The 15702-nt window shown below is 50.5% G+C and overlaps 1 protein-coding gene across 4 annotated transcripts in view; it reads left to right on the top strand.

Moving 5' to 3' along the window:
- SRL (sarcalumenin) overlaps positions 1-3495 on the top strand; it is a 37822-nt gene extending 34327 nt beyond the window's left edge. For all 4 annotated transcript variants that reach the window (XM_043914187.1, XM_043914189.1, XM_043914188.1 and 1 more), the window contains one exon: positions 262-3495. In XM_043914187.1, the coding sequence (XP_043770122.1) occupies positions 262-1073 (812 nt within the window). In that variant the 3' untranslated portion in view covers positions 1074-3495. The remainder of the gene's footprint in view (positions 1-261) is intronic.
- Positions 3496-15702: the final 12207 nt, after the last annotated feature.

The following is a 15702-nucleotide window of genomic DNA, read 5'->3' as shown; positions in this document are numbered from 1 at the left end:
GAACCTGAGGCCTCAGCAGTGAAAGTGTGGAGTCCTAACCACTGGACCGCCAGGACATTTCCCCAGGCTGTTCTTGATTGAGGGTTGACAAGGATCAGGAGATGTGTAATGAATTCTTTAAAAGTCTTCAGAAACCCAGAAAATCCCTGACGTTCTTAGTCCCTTCAAAGCCACAGAATGGTCTGGTTCCAGAAGGAGGGGCGGGGGTCCTGGGGGTGGGTGGGGTCTGCCCAGCCTGACTTCTCGCTCCCTCTCCCCAAGGCTACCCCTTCAACGACGTGTGCCAGTGGTTCATCGACAGAGCGGACCTCATCTTCGTCGTCTTCGACCCCACCAAGCTGGACGTGGGTCTGGAGCTGGAGATGCTCTTCCGCCAGCTGAAGGGGCGCGAGTCCCAGATAAGGATCATCCTGAACAAGGCTGACAACCTCGCCACGCAGATGCTCATGAGGGTGTACGGGGCCCTCTTCTGGAGCCTGGCCCCGCTCATCAACGTCACAGAGCCTCCACGGGTGTACGTCAGCTCCTTCTGGCCCTACGACTACAAGCCTGACACCCACCGGGACCTGTTTCTCAGGGAAGAGATCTCCCTCCTGGAGGACCTGAACCAGGTGATTGAGAACAGGCTGGAGAACAAGATCGCCTTCATCCGCCAGCACGCCATCCGGGTCCGCATTCACGCCCTCCTGGTGGACCGCTACCTGCAGACGTACAAGGAAAAGATGACATTTTTCAGTGACGGGGAGCTGGTCTTTAAGGACATCGTGGAAGACCCTGATAAATTCTACATCTTCAAGACCATCCTGGCCAAGACCAACGTCAGCAAGTTTGACCTTCCCCACCGCGAGGCCTACAAGGACTTCTTTGGCATCAACCCCATCTCCAGTTTCAAGCTCCTGTCCCAGCAGTGCTCCTACATGGGAGGCTGCTTTCTGGATAAGATTGAGCGGGCCATCACCCAGGAGCTCCCCAGCCTCCTGGGCAGCCTCGGGCTGGGGAAGAACCCAGGTGCTCTCAACTGTGACAAGACAGGGTGTGGCGAGACCCCAAAGAACCGTTATAAGAAACCCTAGGTGGCCGCGTTGCCGTTCTCGGGCTCCCGTCGTCTTTGGTGAATGAGCTTGTGTCCTGACTGTCCGAGAAGTCCTGGTTTATTAACCCTTTGAGCCACACTGGCAGGAACTGTTGTGCATTGGAGACGGGAGTTAATTGAGGCCAGTGGTGGGGGAAGGGGTGGGTCGAGGGGGGGAGTGGAAACTGTGAATTAGGGCCTGCTTGTCTTGTTGCTTCAAGTAGGGGCCTGATTGAGGCACGTCAGGCCACACCTGCTTTTCCAGGGTCCCCTCTCTTCGGTGGGTGGGGGGACAGAGAGCAGCTAAACTCTAGTGTAAACTGAATTAACGAGCATCACACAGGCTAAAAGCAGCTGAAGTTCCTTCTTCCCTGATCAGCTGAGAGGCTAGAGAAGACTTGAGTTCTGCAGGGCTGTCTGCTCCGTGCACGCGGCTGCCTTCCACACAGTCTTCTGTCTGTTCCCAGCCCTCGTCTGCCTCCTGAGCTTGGGTTGGCTTCACAGGAGACGATCTCTTGGGTCTCAATCAACCTGGGTGTTGCGCCTAGCCCCGGGCCCTCTCCCCTGTTTCTGCAAGGGGCAGGGAATGGTTTGGGATACCAGGACGCTGAAAGAGAACAAGCGCTCCCCAGGCCAGTTCTCTGGCACCTTCTAAGCCAGCCGGAAGCTCGGTCCCTTTCTTGGCCCCAGGAGGAGGGTGAATGTTCCATGTGTTCAGGTCATTTCCTTGTTGAAAGTGACTTCAGTGAGAGTCCCGGCAGGGCTCAGAGGGTTAATCGGTTTGCAGTGTGTCTTTGTCTATTGCATGTCTTGGAAAACTCAGACCCCAAAGGCTTTGGGTTTCAGAGGGGACAGTGGAGAGCTTGCTCCTGCTGTTGCCACAGCTTCTCCATGGAGACACTCGGCACAGGAGTCGTTTCTTCCTGGTTTTCATCACATGGCTTTTCCTTTCGCTTCTCCATTCCCTGATGCATCAATGCTCGAAACTCGGCGTAATTTCTGGGGAGTCAGAAGCAGCACCAGCCACTCGGTGCCACTGGCAACCCAGGCCTGACTGTCAGTTTCCCACCTGAACTTGATGCTGATGCCCACCGAGCGCATAGCAGGGGCGCCTGGCCTTCCAGTACCAATGAGTGTGAATGTGTGTGTGTTACGTTGTCCAAGAGAGATTAGGGAGATGACAGATGCCCGAGGGCACAGAGGAGGAGCAAGCGGTGAGAGTCCTGCCTGCCTGGTATGCCCCCTCAGAGGGCAGGAGGGGACGGAGGGATGGGGCATGGAGGGGAGAACATGGAGGGGACAAGCCTTTTGATAGAAGATGGGTGGGTGACGAATCTAAGTCTAGGGGACCCGGCCTGGCTGCCCCTTCCCCCCCAGCCCAGGGCCTCCTTCTGTCTGTCCTGGGCGTGAGCTGTCTTGGGGGACTTCCCCAAGAGGCCCCGCCGGCACCAGAGAGTCCCCCAGACCCAAGGGAAAGCCAAGACAAAGGCAGAGGGAGAAGTGCCTTGAGGGTCAGGCAGAGGAAACAAACTGGCACATTGATGACCACGTTAGACTCACATAGAGATCTGCAGTCTGGAATTCCTTGAGTTTCTTGGAATTATCAGCACTCTGGCACGTGCTGCCTCAGAGGCTGCTTCTTCTGGCTCCTTTAGAGGATCTAGAACCTCCCACAAGAAGACCAGAGGCCCCACCGCCTCCGGGACATGTTTCTAAGGACAGAGTCAACCAGAGAAGACAAGTCTGCAGGGGCATCAGAGGAACCTGGTGACCACACCCGGGGAGCTGCTTCCTTCTCATTCAAAACCAGCCCTGGCCTCATCTCGCCATCCTTTACGCTCTCAAGGGGCTACCCTCCCACCTTGCTCCTTAATACCCCTCCGCCCCCTCGGCTACTTTGGGCATTTCTGTTTTCCCAGCGCAGAAGGGGAAGAAAAAGTGCAGAACTGGGCATCGTCGTAGCTGCTGAGGTCAGCACTGCTTTGGGAGCAGCAGCTGGAATGAGATGAACACATTCATACGGTATTTATATTTCTGGGGGTGCATGTGACATCATCAGTGATCTTTCCCCCCTTTTCTTTTTTCCATTCAGCTTCTTTTTCTCACTCCTTTTCTTCCGCTGTTCACCCCTTGACTTCCCTTCTCTCTAACTTCCCGCAGGCTTGTCTACCAGCCAGGGCTTTGAGCGCTATTTGGTGCCCTGCTCTGTGGAGGTGGATTTCGAGCAGAATTCTGACTCTTTTGGTGGGGGTGGGGGATCGTGGGGAGCCGGGTGGGGAGTCAGGAATCCCCTAGGAGGAGTATCTGTGAACGTTTGTGCCTGAACAGTTGCTGTTTCTCTCCAAAGCGGAATCTTTCCAGTGCTTTTTCCGTTCTGAGTTCATCAGGGAGAAACTCTCAATAAAGTTCCCATCTCTCTTTAACACCTCGTACTGTCTCAGTGCCTCCAACCTGTGTAATCTCTCTCTCTCTTTTTTAAAATTTTTAAAGAATTTTGGCTGTACCCTGTGGCATGTGAGTTATTAGTTCCCTGACCAGGGATCAAACGCACACCCTCTGCATTGGAAGGCAGAGTCTTAACCACTGGTCCGTCCCCAGTGTAAACTTTCTTCCTTTTATCGAGTAGAAGAGCTTCCCCAGGTGGTCTAGTGGTAAAGAACCTGCCTGCCAATGCAGGAGACATAAGAGAACTGGGTTAGATCTCTGGGTCAGGAAGATCCCTTGGAGAAGGGCATGGCAATCCACTCCAGTATTCTTGCCTGGAGAATCCCCATGGACGGAGGAGTCTGGTGGGCTACAGTCCATGGGGTTGCAGAGTGGGACACGACTGAAACAACTTAGCAAGCACGCATGCACATACTGATTTTAAGGAAGACAAATCTTTTTTAAGAGCATTTTTCGGTTTATAGAAAAACTGAGAGGAAGGCAGAGGTTTCCCACATGCCCCCCCACCCCCGCCACAAGGCTTGCCCATTATCTACGCCCCCCTCAACAGTACATATGTTACAACTGATGATCCTCATTGACACATCATAGTCACCCAGCTCTGAATCTGCTTATGGGGCAAGCAAATGGGCACTGAAGTCCCTTTTATGAGGATCACCCAGAGCAACTTCATGGTCACGTTTAGGAAAAAGTACTGAATAAATTTGGGGTAACCATGGGACTGTACTGATATCCATGGTGGAGCTGAGACCACCTTTAAATTAAGTCTGCAGTCAGGATGATAGGAAAATCAGAAGGGTGAAATACAGAAAGCAAAGTCAAGGATCATTCTAAACACAGCCTGATGACATGAGGGACGCTGTGAATGGAGGGGGTGTCTACACCTGCGTGTATGCCTCCCCTGAATATTTGGGGGTTACAGGTAGCTGTATGGATAAGGGACACACAAACACTTGTGTGTAAAGTCTATGTGTGGGTGTAGCGACTCAGCAGATGCACATGTGGGTCTGGGGTGGTGAAGTAATTGTATGAACAGTGTGAGGATTTCAGATCACAGGAGCATGTGTGCAGGCAGATGTGTGTGGGGGGTGAACTGGGTGCCCAACCCAGGGTGGAGAACCAGGAAGATCTGGCCCAAGGAGGACATCGCAACTGTCCCCAAGCTTTACATGTGTATCCCAAAGTCTGAGCCTTGAGACATTTCAAGCCAACTTCTCTTTCTCTCTCTCTCTCTTTTTAAAAGCCAATTCCTCTTTCCGTGACATAAGCTCAAGCTTTCCTAGCCCAGAGAAACTTGAATTTTTCTTTAGAAGACCATAAAGGCAATAAAAAAGAAACCTAAGAGAAACAGAAAAACGAGAGTAGAGCAATGCAGCAAAGGAGGATTGAACAGGTTCTGAAGGAATCCCTTGCACCAACTTCTTATCTGAAGGATACAAAAATGACACATATAAATGAACATATTCTGTGTCTGCCTCCACTGTGGAACCTTTCTCTGGTTTACCGTAATGTCAGTGGGGAAGGGAAACAACTTCTAGAGCCCTCGTTGTGCCAGGAACCGGGCTATAGACCTACAGACATTACCACTCTTAAGGTTACCTTAAGATAATGCCTTAATTTTAACAGCTGTGTGCCATGCCACATTGAGTGCTTTATGTGCTTTATTTCTTTTCCTTTTTTCCCCTTTTCTTTTTTTTTGGGGGGGGGGGCTGCATTGTGTGGCTTGTGGGATCTTGGTTCCCCAACCCAAGCCACGGCAGTGAAAGCGCTGAGTCCTAAGCACTGGACCGCCAGGGAAATCCCTGCTTCATTTCATGTAATCTTCAAAATAACCCCATGGGGAAGAAGCCATCCGGCACGGACAAGAGAACAGGCTCTGGAGTCAGCGCTTGGGATCCATCCTAGGCTCCACCACATACTAACTGGCAACCGTGGGCAAATGTCTTAACTTTGTGCTTCAGTTTCCTTACCCATAAAATGGAGATGTTAATAGTTCTTCTCTCATGGGGTTGTTGAGAGGATTAAATGACTTAATGCAACATACTTGAAATAGTACAGAGCCCACAGAAAGTATTCAGTACATGTTATTACTATTATTAATCATACTTTACTGAAGAGGAGACTGATGGTCAGAGTGATTGGGACGATGGCATGTGTATTTGGGAGGGCTGGAATTCTATCTGAAGTCTGATTCACCATACAGGTCATGCTAGGTTACTTGCCCAGGGTCACATTTGGTGACACTGTTCTTTCTGATCCCTTTCCTTCCTCTTCATAAACTGTCTAAAATGTTTGGTCAGTACCTTGAAGCTCGTAAGTAATAACATCTATCATTAGAAAGATTATTGAGGATTATTTCCTGAACAACAACAAAACATTGAAAGAAAAAAAATCACACTCTTAATTCCATTTCAGTTTGATCTCTACCATGATCATCTTGTAAAGTATTAATAGATTGGGCAGGTATATTTACTAACCTTAAATTCAAATCCAGCCTGGGGAAACTGCATATCCAGAGAAGTTAGGTCCAAGTTCACCCCGTTAAAAGCTGACAAACCAAACTAAAAGGCCAATTTTCTACTCATCTCGCTGTTCTTTCAACTATATTCTATCATACTGACTTGTGTTAATCTGGAACCTAGGCCGAATTGTGATAGTACATTTTTCTGATACACTGAAGAGCGATTTTGTATTTGTGAAGACTGCAAAAAAAAATTTGTTGGTTCTATTTCCATTTTCTCCAAACTTCTGGATTTTTCTCCCACCACAACTTCAAAAGCCTTGGAATTCTCACATATTTATTTAGGCATATTCTCTGCCCTGGGGGAGCCAACAGTCCAATTAGGGAAAGAGTCATGGAACCGGAGTGACCACAGAAGTCCTCTGGGATGAAGTGACCACATTTTCTAAATCATTCATGGGGACACATGGTCTGGCAGAGGATTTTTTTTCTCATTTGAAAATGCAATTATTTGAAAAGTCTGACCAATGCATATTGACTGTGTAATTTATTTTAGCATTTAATAGATTCCCTTTGTTGAGAATTTGTTTATATCATATCAGGACTCTCCTGAGAATATTGAGACAGCCAGGGGGTTATCAAGCTTGGGAAGGGAATTCTAGATAAACGATGAGGGATGGGTGGGATTGGAAGGTCAGAGACCAGGGGGATGGATCCTGGGGGGAGATTAAAGGCCCAGACTCAGAAAGGAAGACATCTGTGTGTCCAGCGAGGAATCAAAGTGAGATGAGGTGATTTAGGGGAAACCAGCACTTTGCTGACAAAGGTCCATACAGTCAAAGTTACGGTTTTTCAGTACTCATGTGCGTATATGAGAGTTGGCTGAGTGCCGAAGAATTGATGGTTTCAAATTGTGGGGCTGGAGAAGATTCTTGGGAGTCCCTTGGACAGCAAGGAAATCAAAACAGTCAATCCTAAAGGAAATCAACCCTGAATATTCATTGAAAGGACTGATGCGGAAGCTGAAGCTCCAATACTTTGGCCACCTGATGCGAAGAGCTGACTCATTGGAAAAGATCACGATGCTGGGAAAGATGAAGGGCAGGACGAGAAAGGGGGCGACAGAGATGACATGGCTAGATAGCATCACCGACTCTATGGACACGAGTTTGAGCAAACTCCGGGAGATCGTGAAGGACAGAGGAACCTGGTATGCTGCCATCCATGGGGTCGCAGAGTTGGACTTCACTTATCAACAACAACAAAGCAATTAAATGGAAGCCCAAGGAACCAGGGTTTGAGGTCACTCCATTTCTGAATATTGAAGACCATGAAGAAGAAGGAAGTTCCTGCAGGCAGCAAACGGGCGCTGCCTAGAGAGGTGAGCGTTTAGCATCCAGGAGCCTTCTTTGGCTGGCTACCCGTATCCCTTGGGCAATGCCCCCTTACCCCAGTGATTCATGGCCTGATGGGTGGGTGATACTGGGTCTCTGTCCTCCCTGCCTCTCCCCCACTCCTAGGAGCTGAGAACCAGGTGCTGGAGCCTGGTAAGGAGGCCAGAGGAAGAGGCCCACCCCATCAGTCCTGCCCTACTCAGGAACCCCCGTGGGGCCCTGGACGGCTACTAGTGCCTACACCGAAATCTGTATCCCTTCTCTGGCCCCCTGTGACGTTTTGGTCACTCCAGCCCAGTTGACCAGGGCCAGCGGACAAGAGGACAGGAAGGCCTGCATGACGGGGCAGGACGAGGACATGGGGTGCTCCTGGCCCCGGGGTCTCAGATCATCCAGTGAGGTGGGCTCCTGGTGGGGTCGGGGGCCACTTCTGGTGCGGGGACAGGTCTCCCGGACCAGCGACCTCCGCGTCTGGGGACCTCAGGGTCTGCGGCCCGAATCCTCACACCGGTCAGGTGCGGTCCGAGGTCAGCGTCACGACTGGAGGGCCTCAGCCTTGGCCGGTTCATTCCCCCATTCTATCCCCCCAGCCTCCCCCTCTCCCCAGCACCTTTCAGGTGAAACCAGGGCCCGGGCAGAGCAATTCTGGACCGGGGTCATGAGGGTAGGGGAACGGGCGCCTGGTGGAACTTGGCCTGGTCCCTCAGGCCCGGCTCCTAACGCGTAAATGGCTATCCCCAGAGGCTCGTCACCCCGACTCTGAGGGGTACGGAGCGCGGCCGCAGCGCCGGGACCCGTCGGAGCCTCGCCTGTGGGATCCCGCCCCGCGCAAGCGCCTCCGCTCGTGCCCGCGGCCCTGCCCCGCCTCCTCCGGGGCCGCGCGCTCCCGAGACACGCGCCCAGGACCGCGCATGCGCAGGCGTGCGGCGGCTCTTCCTGGGAACGCGGGCTCGGCGGAGCCCGGGCGGCGGTGACTCAGCGCCTGAGGCGAGGAGGGCAGCAAGGTCCCCTCCCCGCGAGGCCGAAGAGCTTCACCTTCTCGGCCCTCGCCGCCCGCAAAGTTGAGGCCGGCCCGGGGCCGGGCTACGGTGCAAGCTCGCCGCCTCAGCCGGCTCCGTGCGCTGTCCGACCCTTGGAAGCCCGGAGGAGCTCTGAAGTTTTTCATTTGGGGCGGGGAAAGGTCTTGAACTTGCTCAGAGTTGTGGGGGTGAAGCCACAGCTTTCTGGAGGCATTTGGGGAACGTGAAGAACGTCAGAGACAAATTGGTGCTGGCAGTTACTGTGTTGTGGTTTTTCACCTGCGGTCAGCCCTCAGGTAAAACAGGAACTGATAATTTTAGGAGTTTATCGCACCTCCCTCACCCCTCCAAAAACTCAGAAAAGCTGGAGTCCACGCTGCCCTCTCCTCTTGTCTTTAGGACAGAAACCAGGCTTATCTGGCTCACTTTACCCTCCTGGATGACCGTGGGTGGGAAAGCACTTAGAACAAATGAAACTTCAGATTCGGGGCGGCGGGCGGGGTGGGCACGGAGAGTGATATTAGAACATATTTCTTGTGGCTCCTGGATTCCTCTGGGTCACTAATTTTAGGAGCTAAAAGGACTTCAGAGAGTCTGTAATAAGCACCTAAGTGGTCCTCAGCTTCTACTTGAAACATGTCCGGCCACAGGGGTCTCCCAACAGGGTGATGGTTTAGGTTCCTCTGTCTTAGATGCCAACTGTGAGATGCCCCCCCCCCCCCCCACCTTCCCTGCTGCAGCCTGGGGGAGTGGGGCATTAACTGACCAGGCTTTCCTGCTTGGACCTCTGGGCCATTAGAAGTTGGGAAGGGGCCTTGGTGGCTAAAGCAGGGTTGGCGGCTGGCTATTCAAAGATAAGGGAATTTATTTTAATTCCCTGAGTTTTCTTGGCAATTGCTTTGGGGGTGGGGGAGATCCTCTGGGCATCTGGTAATCTGGTGGCCTGAGAGAACAAGGACATGGAACGTCCTTAGAAGGAGTGAGACGATTCTTGGGGAAGGATGCGATGGTGTAGGCCTGGCAACCTCACCTGCCCTCTGACCGAGGCAGCTCTCCTTTGTATGCATCCCTGTCCTGGGCTTAAGTTCACAGAACCCCCTGTGTGTTTGTATGCATGTGGGGGGCCGGGGTTGTAGAACAAAAGAGCTGTTCTTTTTACAGATGTGGAAGCTAAGGCCTTGGAAAGGAGATCCTGGCTCAGGGTCACAGAGCCAGCGAGGAGGAGACATGAGACTTAAATCCAGGTCTCTTAATCCCCAGGCCTGTTCCTGTGTTCTCCTGCACCTTGGATGTCAGGGGTCCCCGAAAACAGATGGCACATATCAGCTGGGCAATTTGACACAAGGTATAGGGAAACAGCTATGGAGTGTGAAATATTCTGGGGCTAGTCACAGTGGGATCATAACCACCTCTTCGCCCAGAGGTAAGGAAGCTGTTTGGAAAGTCATTTTCCTAGAGCTGAGACTTTGTGTCAAGGGGCTCAGGAAGGGAGCTGGGGAAATAAAAGCCTTGTCTTCAATTTCTCCCTCCCTTAATCTCGCTCCCCATGGACCAAACCCAGTGAGAAGTCAAGGGGCAAGAGAGTCTTGACTAGTCCATTCTAGGGCATTGCACAGGGTGGAAAAGGGTGTAGAGTGTATCTGGGAGGTGGGAGGGGCGAATGAAAGATAGCCAGCATAACACGCAATCTTGCTTCTACCAGTAAAACAATAGTTTGCATTTCTGGAGCACTTATTCTTTGCCAAGTATGTTCACTATCTCATTGCATCATCCTGTGAGCCCATTTTCTCCATTTGACAGATAAGGAAACTGACTAGTGAATCGGCAAGAGGAATGGAGGTATAGACAACTGAGCTGACATTTGCCTCTCTGGGATCTTGTGTTTGATAGTTCCTCTGTGGATGTTTGTGGGGTGAAAGAATGAAAGAGGAGCACATAAGAGGCCAGATTCGATGGAGACTTGCCCTGAAGCTCCATAGCTGTGCCTCTTCTCTGCAGGATAGGGGCATGGCTGTCAGTGTCTCTCCTTCCACTTTGTGATAAGCCAGGTTATTCAGGTTAAAAGAGTAGGTATATAGATCTGAAAAAAACAAAAAAACCTTGGACATTTTGCCTTTTCCATAGAGGATAGTGTTGGAGTTAAAAGCATTTCTCTTTCTGCAGCCATCTTTCCCCGCCCCCTGATTTCTGGTTCCCCCACAGTCTGGGCAGGAGCCCAGTTGCTGCCTCTCATCCCTGCTCAACTCCTACACTCCGCCCACAAGCTCGATTCTGCTAATTGCATCACTGTGCCGCTCCTGGAACACAGTGTTGTTGGGGAACAAACCAAAGACCAATGGGGAGTATTTTACCAGCACCCCTAAAGTGGCCTTCCATGGAGCAGAACCTCAGCTCAGAGGCTCTGGGTTCTTTCCTACAGGCACCTCTTCCATCACCACCACCCCCCCCCCCCCCCCCACTTCAGAATCCTCTTTTATTGGCCTCTTCCTTCCTCAAGGGTCCCCCAAAGTCTTTCATTTGTTGTTCATCGTCCCAGCACCTCAGACATGGAGACAGAACCTGACATTCAGTGATCACCCACCATGTGCCTGATGCTGCCAGATGCTCCTAGCCATGATCTCATTTCATTTCTTAGTGATCTACTCAGTAGAAAGTATTAGGGAGGGACCTTGCAGAAAAGCAAGACTCGGGTTAGGTAACATGTTCAAGATCACACAGCTCTTTTTTTTTTATGTATTTTTATTGTGGTAAAAGTCACATAAAACATACTGTTTTAACCATATTTAACTGTACAATTCAGTGGCATAAGTACATTCACATTGTTGTGCAGCTCTCACCATCAGCCCTCTCTCAAAATTTTCGCCTTCCTAAACTGAAACTGTCCCCATTAAACACTAACTCCTCATCCCCCTTTGCCGTCCCCAGGCACGGCATTTACCAGTGTACTTTCTGACTATTCTACGTATCTCATACACGTGAAATAAACAGTAGTTGTATGCATCTACTGTATATTGGAATACATTTTTAAGGTTAACTTAGTATGTTCTACAAGCAAGTTATACCTTCTTTTTTTCCCCCGTGTGCTATACAATAGGTTCTTATTAGTTATCTATTATACGAAAGACCCTGATGCTGGAAAAGATTGAGGTCAAGAGAAGGGGGTGATAGAGGATGAGATGATTGGATGACATCACTGACTCAGTGGACATGAATTTGAGCAAACTCTGGGAGATAGTGAAGGACAGGGAAGCCTGGCGTGTTGCAGTCCATGAGGTTGCAAAGAGTCAGACACGACTTAGGGACTGAACAACGATACATAGGAGGGGCTTTCCCAGGTGGCGCTAGTGGTTAAGAACTCACCTGCCAATGCAGGAACACAGTTGCTGGTTTGATCTTTAGGTGGGGAAGATGCCCTGGAGGAGGGCACAGCAACCCACTCCAGTATCCTTGCCTGGAGAATTCTGCATGGACAGAGGAGCCTGGCAGGCTACAGTCCATGGGGTCGCAAAAAGACACAACTGAAGTGGCTGATTACTCACGTACATAGTAGGACCATACAGCTCTTAAGGCAGGGGAACCTGGTAGGCTACAGTCCACAGAGTCGCAGAGTCGGACACAACTGAAGCGACTTAACACACATGCACGTATGCAGGGTCCATGGATCCTCCCCTAGTTCTGTGCTGCTGACGTCTCCATGTGGAGGGCACTGCCACTTCTGAATGGCAAGTTCCCTGTTCTCTAGAGCCCAGCTCAGGCGCCACTCCCTTCAAACTCACCTGTAGATCCCCAAACTCACCTTGGTGAGCCTCCCCTGGAAGACTTATCACATTACTCCTGTCTGCATGAGAGTGAAGATGCAACTTACTTTCTTTGCTGGGGACAGGGATTATATTGCAGTAGGATTTGAATTTTCAGTTCCTAACAGAGGACCTTATACACGGTAAGCCAGCAGTGAATGAGTGCATCTGGGGAGCTCTTTTTCCTCCTTAAAAAAAATTTTTTTTTTAAATTTTGCCCATGCCATGCAGCATGTGAAATCTTAGTTCCTAAACCCAAGCCCCCTGCATTGGAAGCACAGAGTCTTAACCACTGGACTGCCATGGAAGTCCACATCTGGGGAGCTTTTTGTGGTGAAAAGAGTTAAGTGAAGCTTCATCCCTCAACTTTACATGCTCACTTTGCTCAAAACAAGATTCAGCTGTATAAAGTAATTAGCCTCCAACTAAAAAAATAAATGAAAAAAAAAGATTCAGCTGTAAAACAAACATCATGGTTGCATTTGAGGGATGGGTAGTGGAGGATGTGTTCCTCAAGGATTTTAATTCTCCAACCAGGGATCAAACCCATGCCCCGTGCAGTATAGATTACCCAAGGTGAAAGTCGCTCAGTCATGTCTGACTCTTTGCGACCTCAGGGACTATACAGTCCATAGAATTCTGCAGGCCAGAATACTGGAGTGGGTAGTCTTTTCCCTTCTTCAGGGGATCTGCCCAACCTGGGGATTGAATCCAGGTCTCCCACATTGCAGGTGGATTCTTTACCAGCTGAGCCACAAGGGAAGCAGTGTAAATGCAGATTCTTAACCACTGGACTGCCAGGGAAGTCCCTTAGGGAAGCTTTGAATTAATTTGAGAAAATGAAGACACACCAATGAGGTCAGGCAGTGGAGAATAGGCTGCTTAGTCTCTCCAGATGGGTGGTGACCTGAGTCCGTTGACCTTTATCAGGGGCTGCAGCTTTTCTGAGCCCATTCCCTGCATCCCTGAGTCCCTATAGGTTGGCTCCTTTGGGTAGAGGCCATCACTCCCGCTTTCATCACCAGGGGTGGTGGGACCTTGGCCACAATGGCAGCCCTCTCTCCTTGGATCAGAGTTGGCTCAGAGCACCCATTTCCTGTATCACCAAAGACAGGCAGATGCTGGGGCCCTTGAGCGGAGAATGAGCGTGGGCTGCGATGACTTGCCTGCTCTGCCACCGCCTCCAGCTCGATTCAGAGCCCCTCGACAACATGACAGTTCCCCAGGATGGGCACGGAGGCTCTCCTTACAGATGGCAGCTTGGGCTCCTGCTTCTGCCAATGTCTGTCTCTGCCCCAGGGTTTCTAAGTCCAGATCAGTGAGGAGCATCCAACTGGATGGGCCCAGAAAATGGAAGAGGCAGCCTAGGAGGAGACCCCTGATCTAGACATCAGACAACCTAGATTTTTAACTGGGCTCTGCCAGGAGCTCACCGTGTTTATAGAGGGAAGGGTTCATTCTTTATAAATGAACATTTTTTTTGACCACTTACTACAGATACATCAGGAATACACCTTCAGACACAGAAGTGCATGCAGAACACCAGCTGAGACCAGACAGGAGTGCCTGATCGGTAGAAAAGAATATCTAGAACCACACAAAACTCAGTAGGATGAAGGAACTAGGGCAAAAAACAGCAATGTTAGTAGGACACTAACTAGCAACTGGTGTGCTAGCAAGCAGGGCTGTGAGAAGTCAAAACCCATCCGCACCCCTAGGGTCTCAGAGTCTCCATAAATCAGTATGAATCAGGGTCATAAATGCTATGCAGAAGCGTATATATAGAGGTTTTCCCCCCAACTTTATTTTTTAAAATTAATTCGTTATGGCTGCACTGGGTCTTCACTGTTGCATGCAGGCTTTCTCTAGTTGTGGTATGAGAGGTTCTTATTGTGGTGGCTTCTCTTACTGTGGGGCGTGGGTTCTAGGGTACGTGGGCTTCAGTAGTTGTGGCTCCAGGGCTCTAGAGCACAGGTCAGTAGTTGTGGTACACAGGCTTAGCTGCCCCGCTGCATGTGGGATCTTCCCAGACCAGGGATCAAATCCACGTCCCCTGCATTGGCAGATGGATTCTCAACTATAGGACCACCATGGAAGTCTGCAGAGGTATCTTTGGAACACAGAAGAGCAACTAACTCATCCTTCTTGGGAAAGTGAGGGGGGGATTTAACTGAGGAGGTGGCACCTGGGCTGGACCTCGACATTTCAATTCTCCTGGCAGATGGCAGTAAATTTATTGCATCTTTGGAGAATGTTATGCAGTGTTTTGTCAGTGGAATGAGGTCAGTGGGATGTGGAAAGGCGTAGGGTAAAGACGGAATATTGTATGTGAAGGTCTACCTGGGTCTGGAACATCCGCTGGAGGAGGGCATGTCAACCCACTCCAGTATTCTTGCCTGGAGAATCCCCATGGACAGAGGAACCTGGTGGGCTACAGTTCATGGGGTTGCAAAGAGTCGTACACGACTGAAGCGACTTAGCACTACTTGTGTTTAACAGAGAGAGGCCTCTTTAGGCCATATGGACTTTGGACTTTAACCTGAAGGTTGAGGAGCAATTTGAATGGACTATTGCAGAAAGTCTACAACTTGGAGGATGGATTGGAAGCATCAAAGATGAAGATTGACGCTGGGTGGAAGTGGCTTCTACTGTGACAGGAAGGAATGTTTGAGGACCTCAACTGTGGGCTCAGAGAAGGGGGTCGGACTAGATAATCCCTAAACCACCTAGGCCTTTGGTCTCTTTTGCCCATTTTGTGCCCCACCCTGTTCCTATTTGGTCTCCTTGATGGACCATCTCCCTGGGGGATGGAGTAGCTCATGATCCATCTCCCTGCCAGGGGGACTTGTTTGAATTTTGACCCTATCTGATGTCCCTGTTTGTCATTCTTGTCCACCCAGCACTTCAGAGGAGACCACCTTGTAGAAAGCTGTATTCTGCTTTGGGGTCCTTTCCACCCCCACCCCCACTGGGCCTGGATTCTGCTCTCCCCTCTGGACTTGGATCCCGGACCCCCCAATCTGGCAGTGGCAACCCTACCATCCTTCCCGTTACTCTTCCCAAAAGGAGGAGACCCCATGTCTCCTTGGAAGATGTTGACAAGCAGGAACTAGGAAAACAGATTAGGGGAATCTTGGGACCTTGGTCTGAGAGAGCAGAAGGTGAAATACTGGAAATGCAGGGCTGTCCCACAGAATGATCCAAGCCCCTTGATTTTAATATATCTCAGTTCTATAAAAGGTAGTCCTAAAACCAGAAGTACGTGTCTACTCTTAATCCCTTCTCTGTTGTATTAGATGAGGGTTACATATGTACCCTTTCTTGCTCTCCTCATCTTTGAAACTATCATCCTCAGGAAGAGCCCCTGGAGAAGGAAACAGTAACCCACTCCAGTATTCTTGCCTGGGAAATCCCATGGACAGAGGAGCCTGGTGGGCCACAGTCTGTGTGGCCACAAAAGAGGACATGATTGAGCAACTAACAACAAGATTTCCACACAGAGGTTTTGAGTACC

This window comes from Cervus elaphus, chromosome 10, assembly GCF_910594005.1.
Source record: "Cervus elaphus chromosome 10, mCerEla1.1, whole genome shotgun sequence".
Classification (NCBI taxonomy): domain Eukaryota; kingdom Metazoa; phylum Chordata; class Mammalia; order Artiodactyla; family Cervidae; genus Cervus; species Cervus elaphus.
The sequence above is the reverse complement of the archived record's forward strand: the minus strand, read 5'-3'. Positions and strand labels throughout refer to the sequence as shown.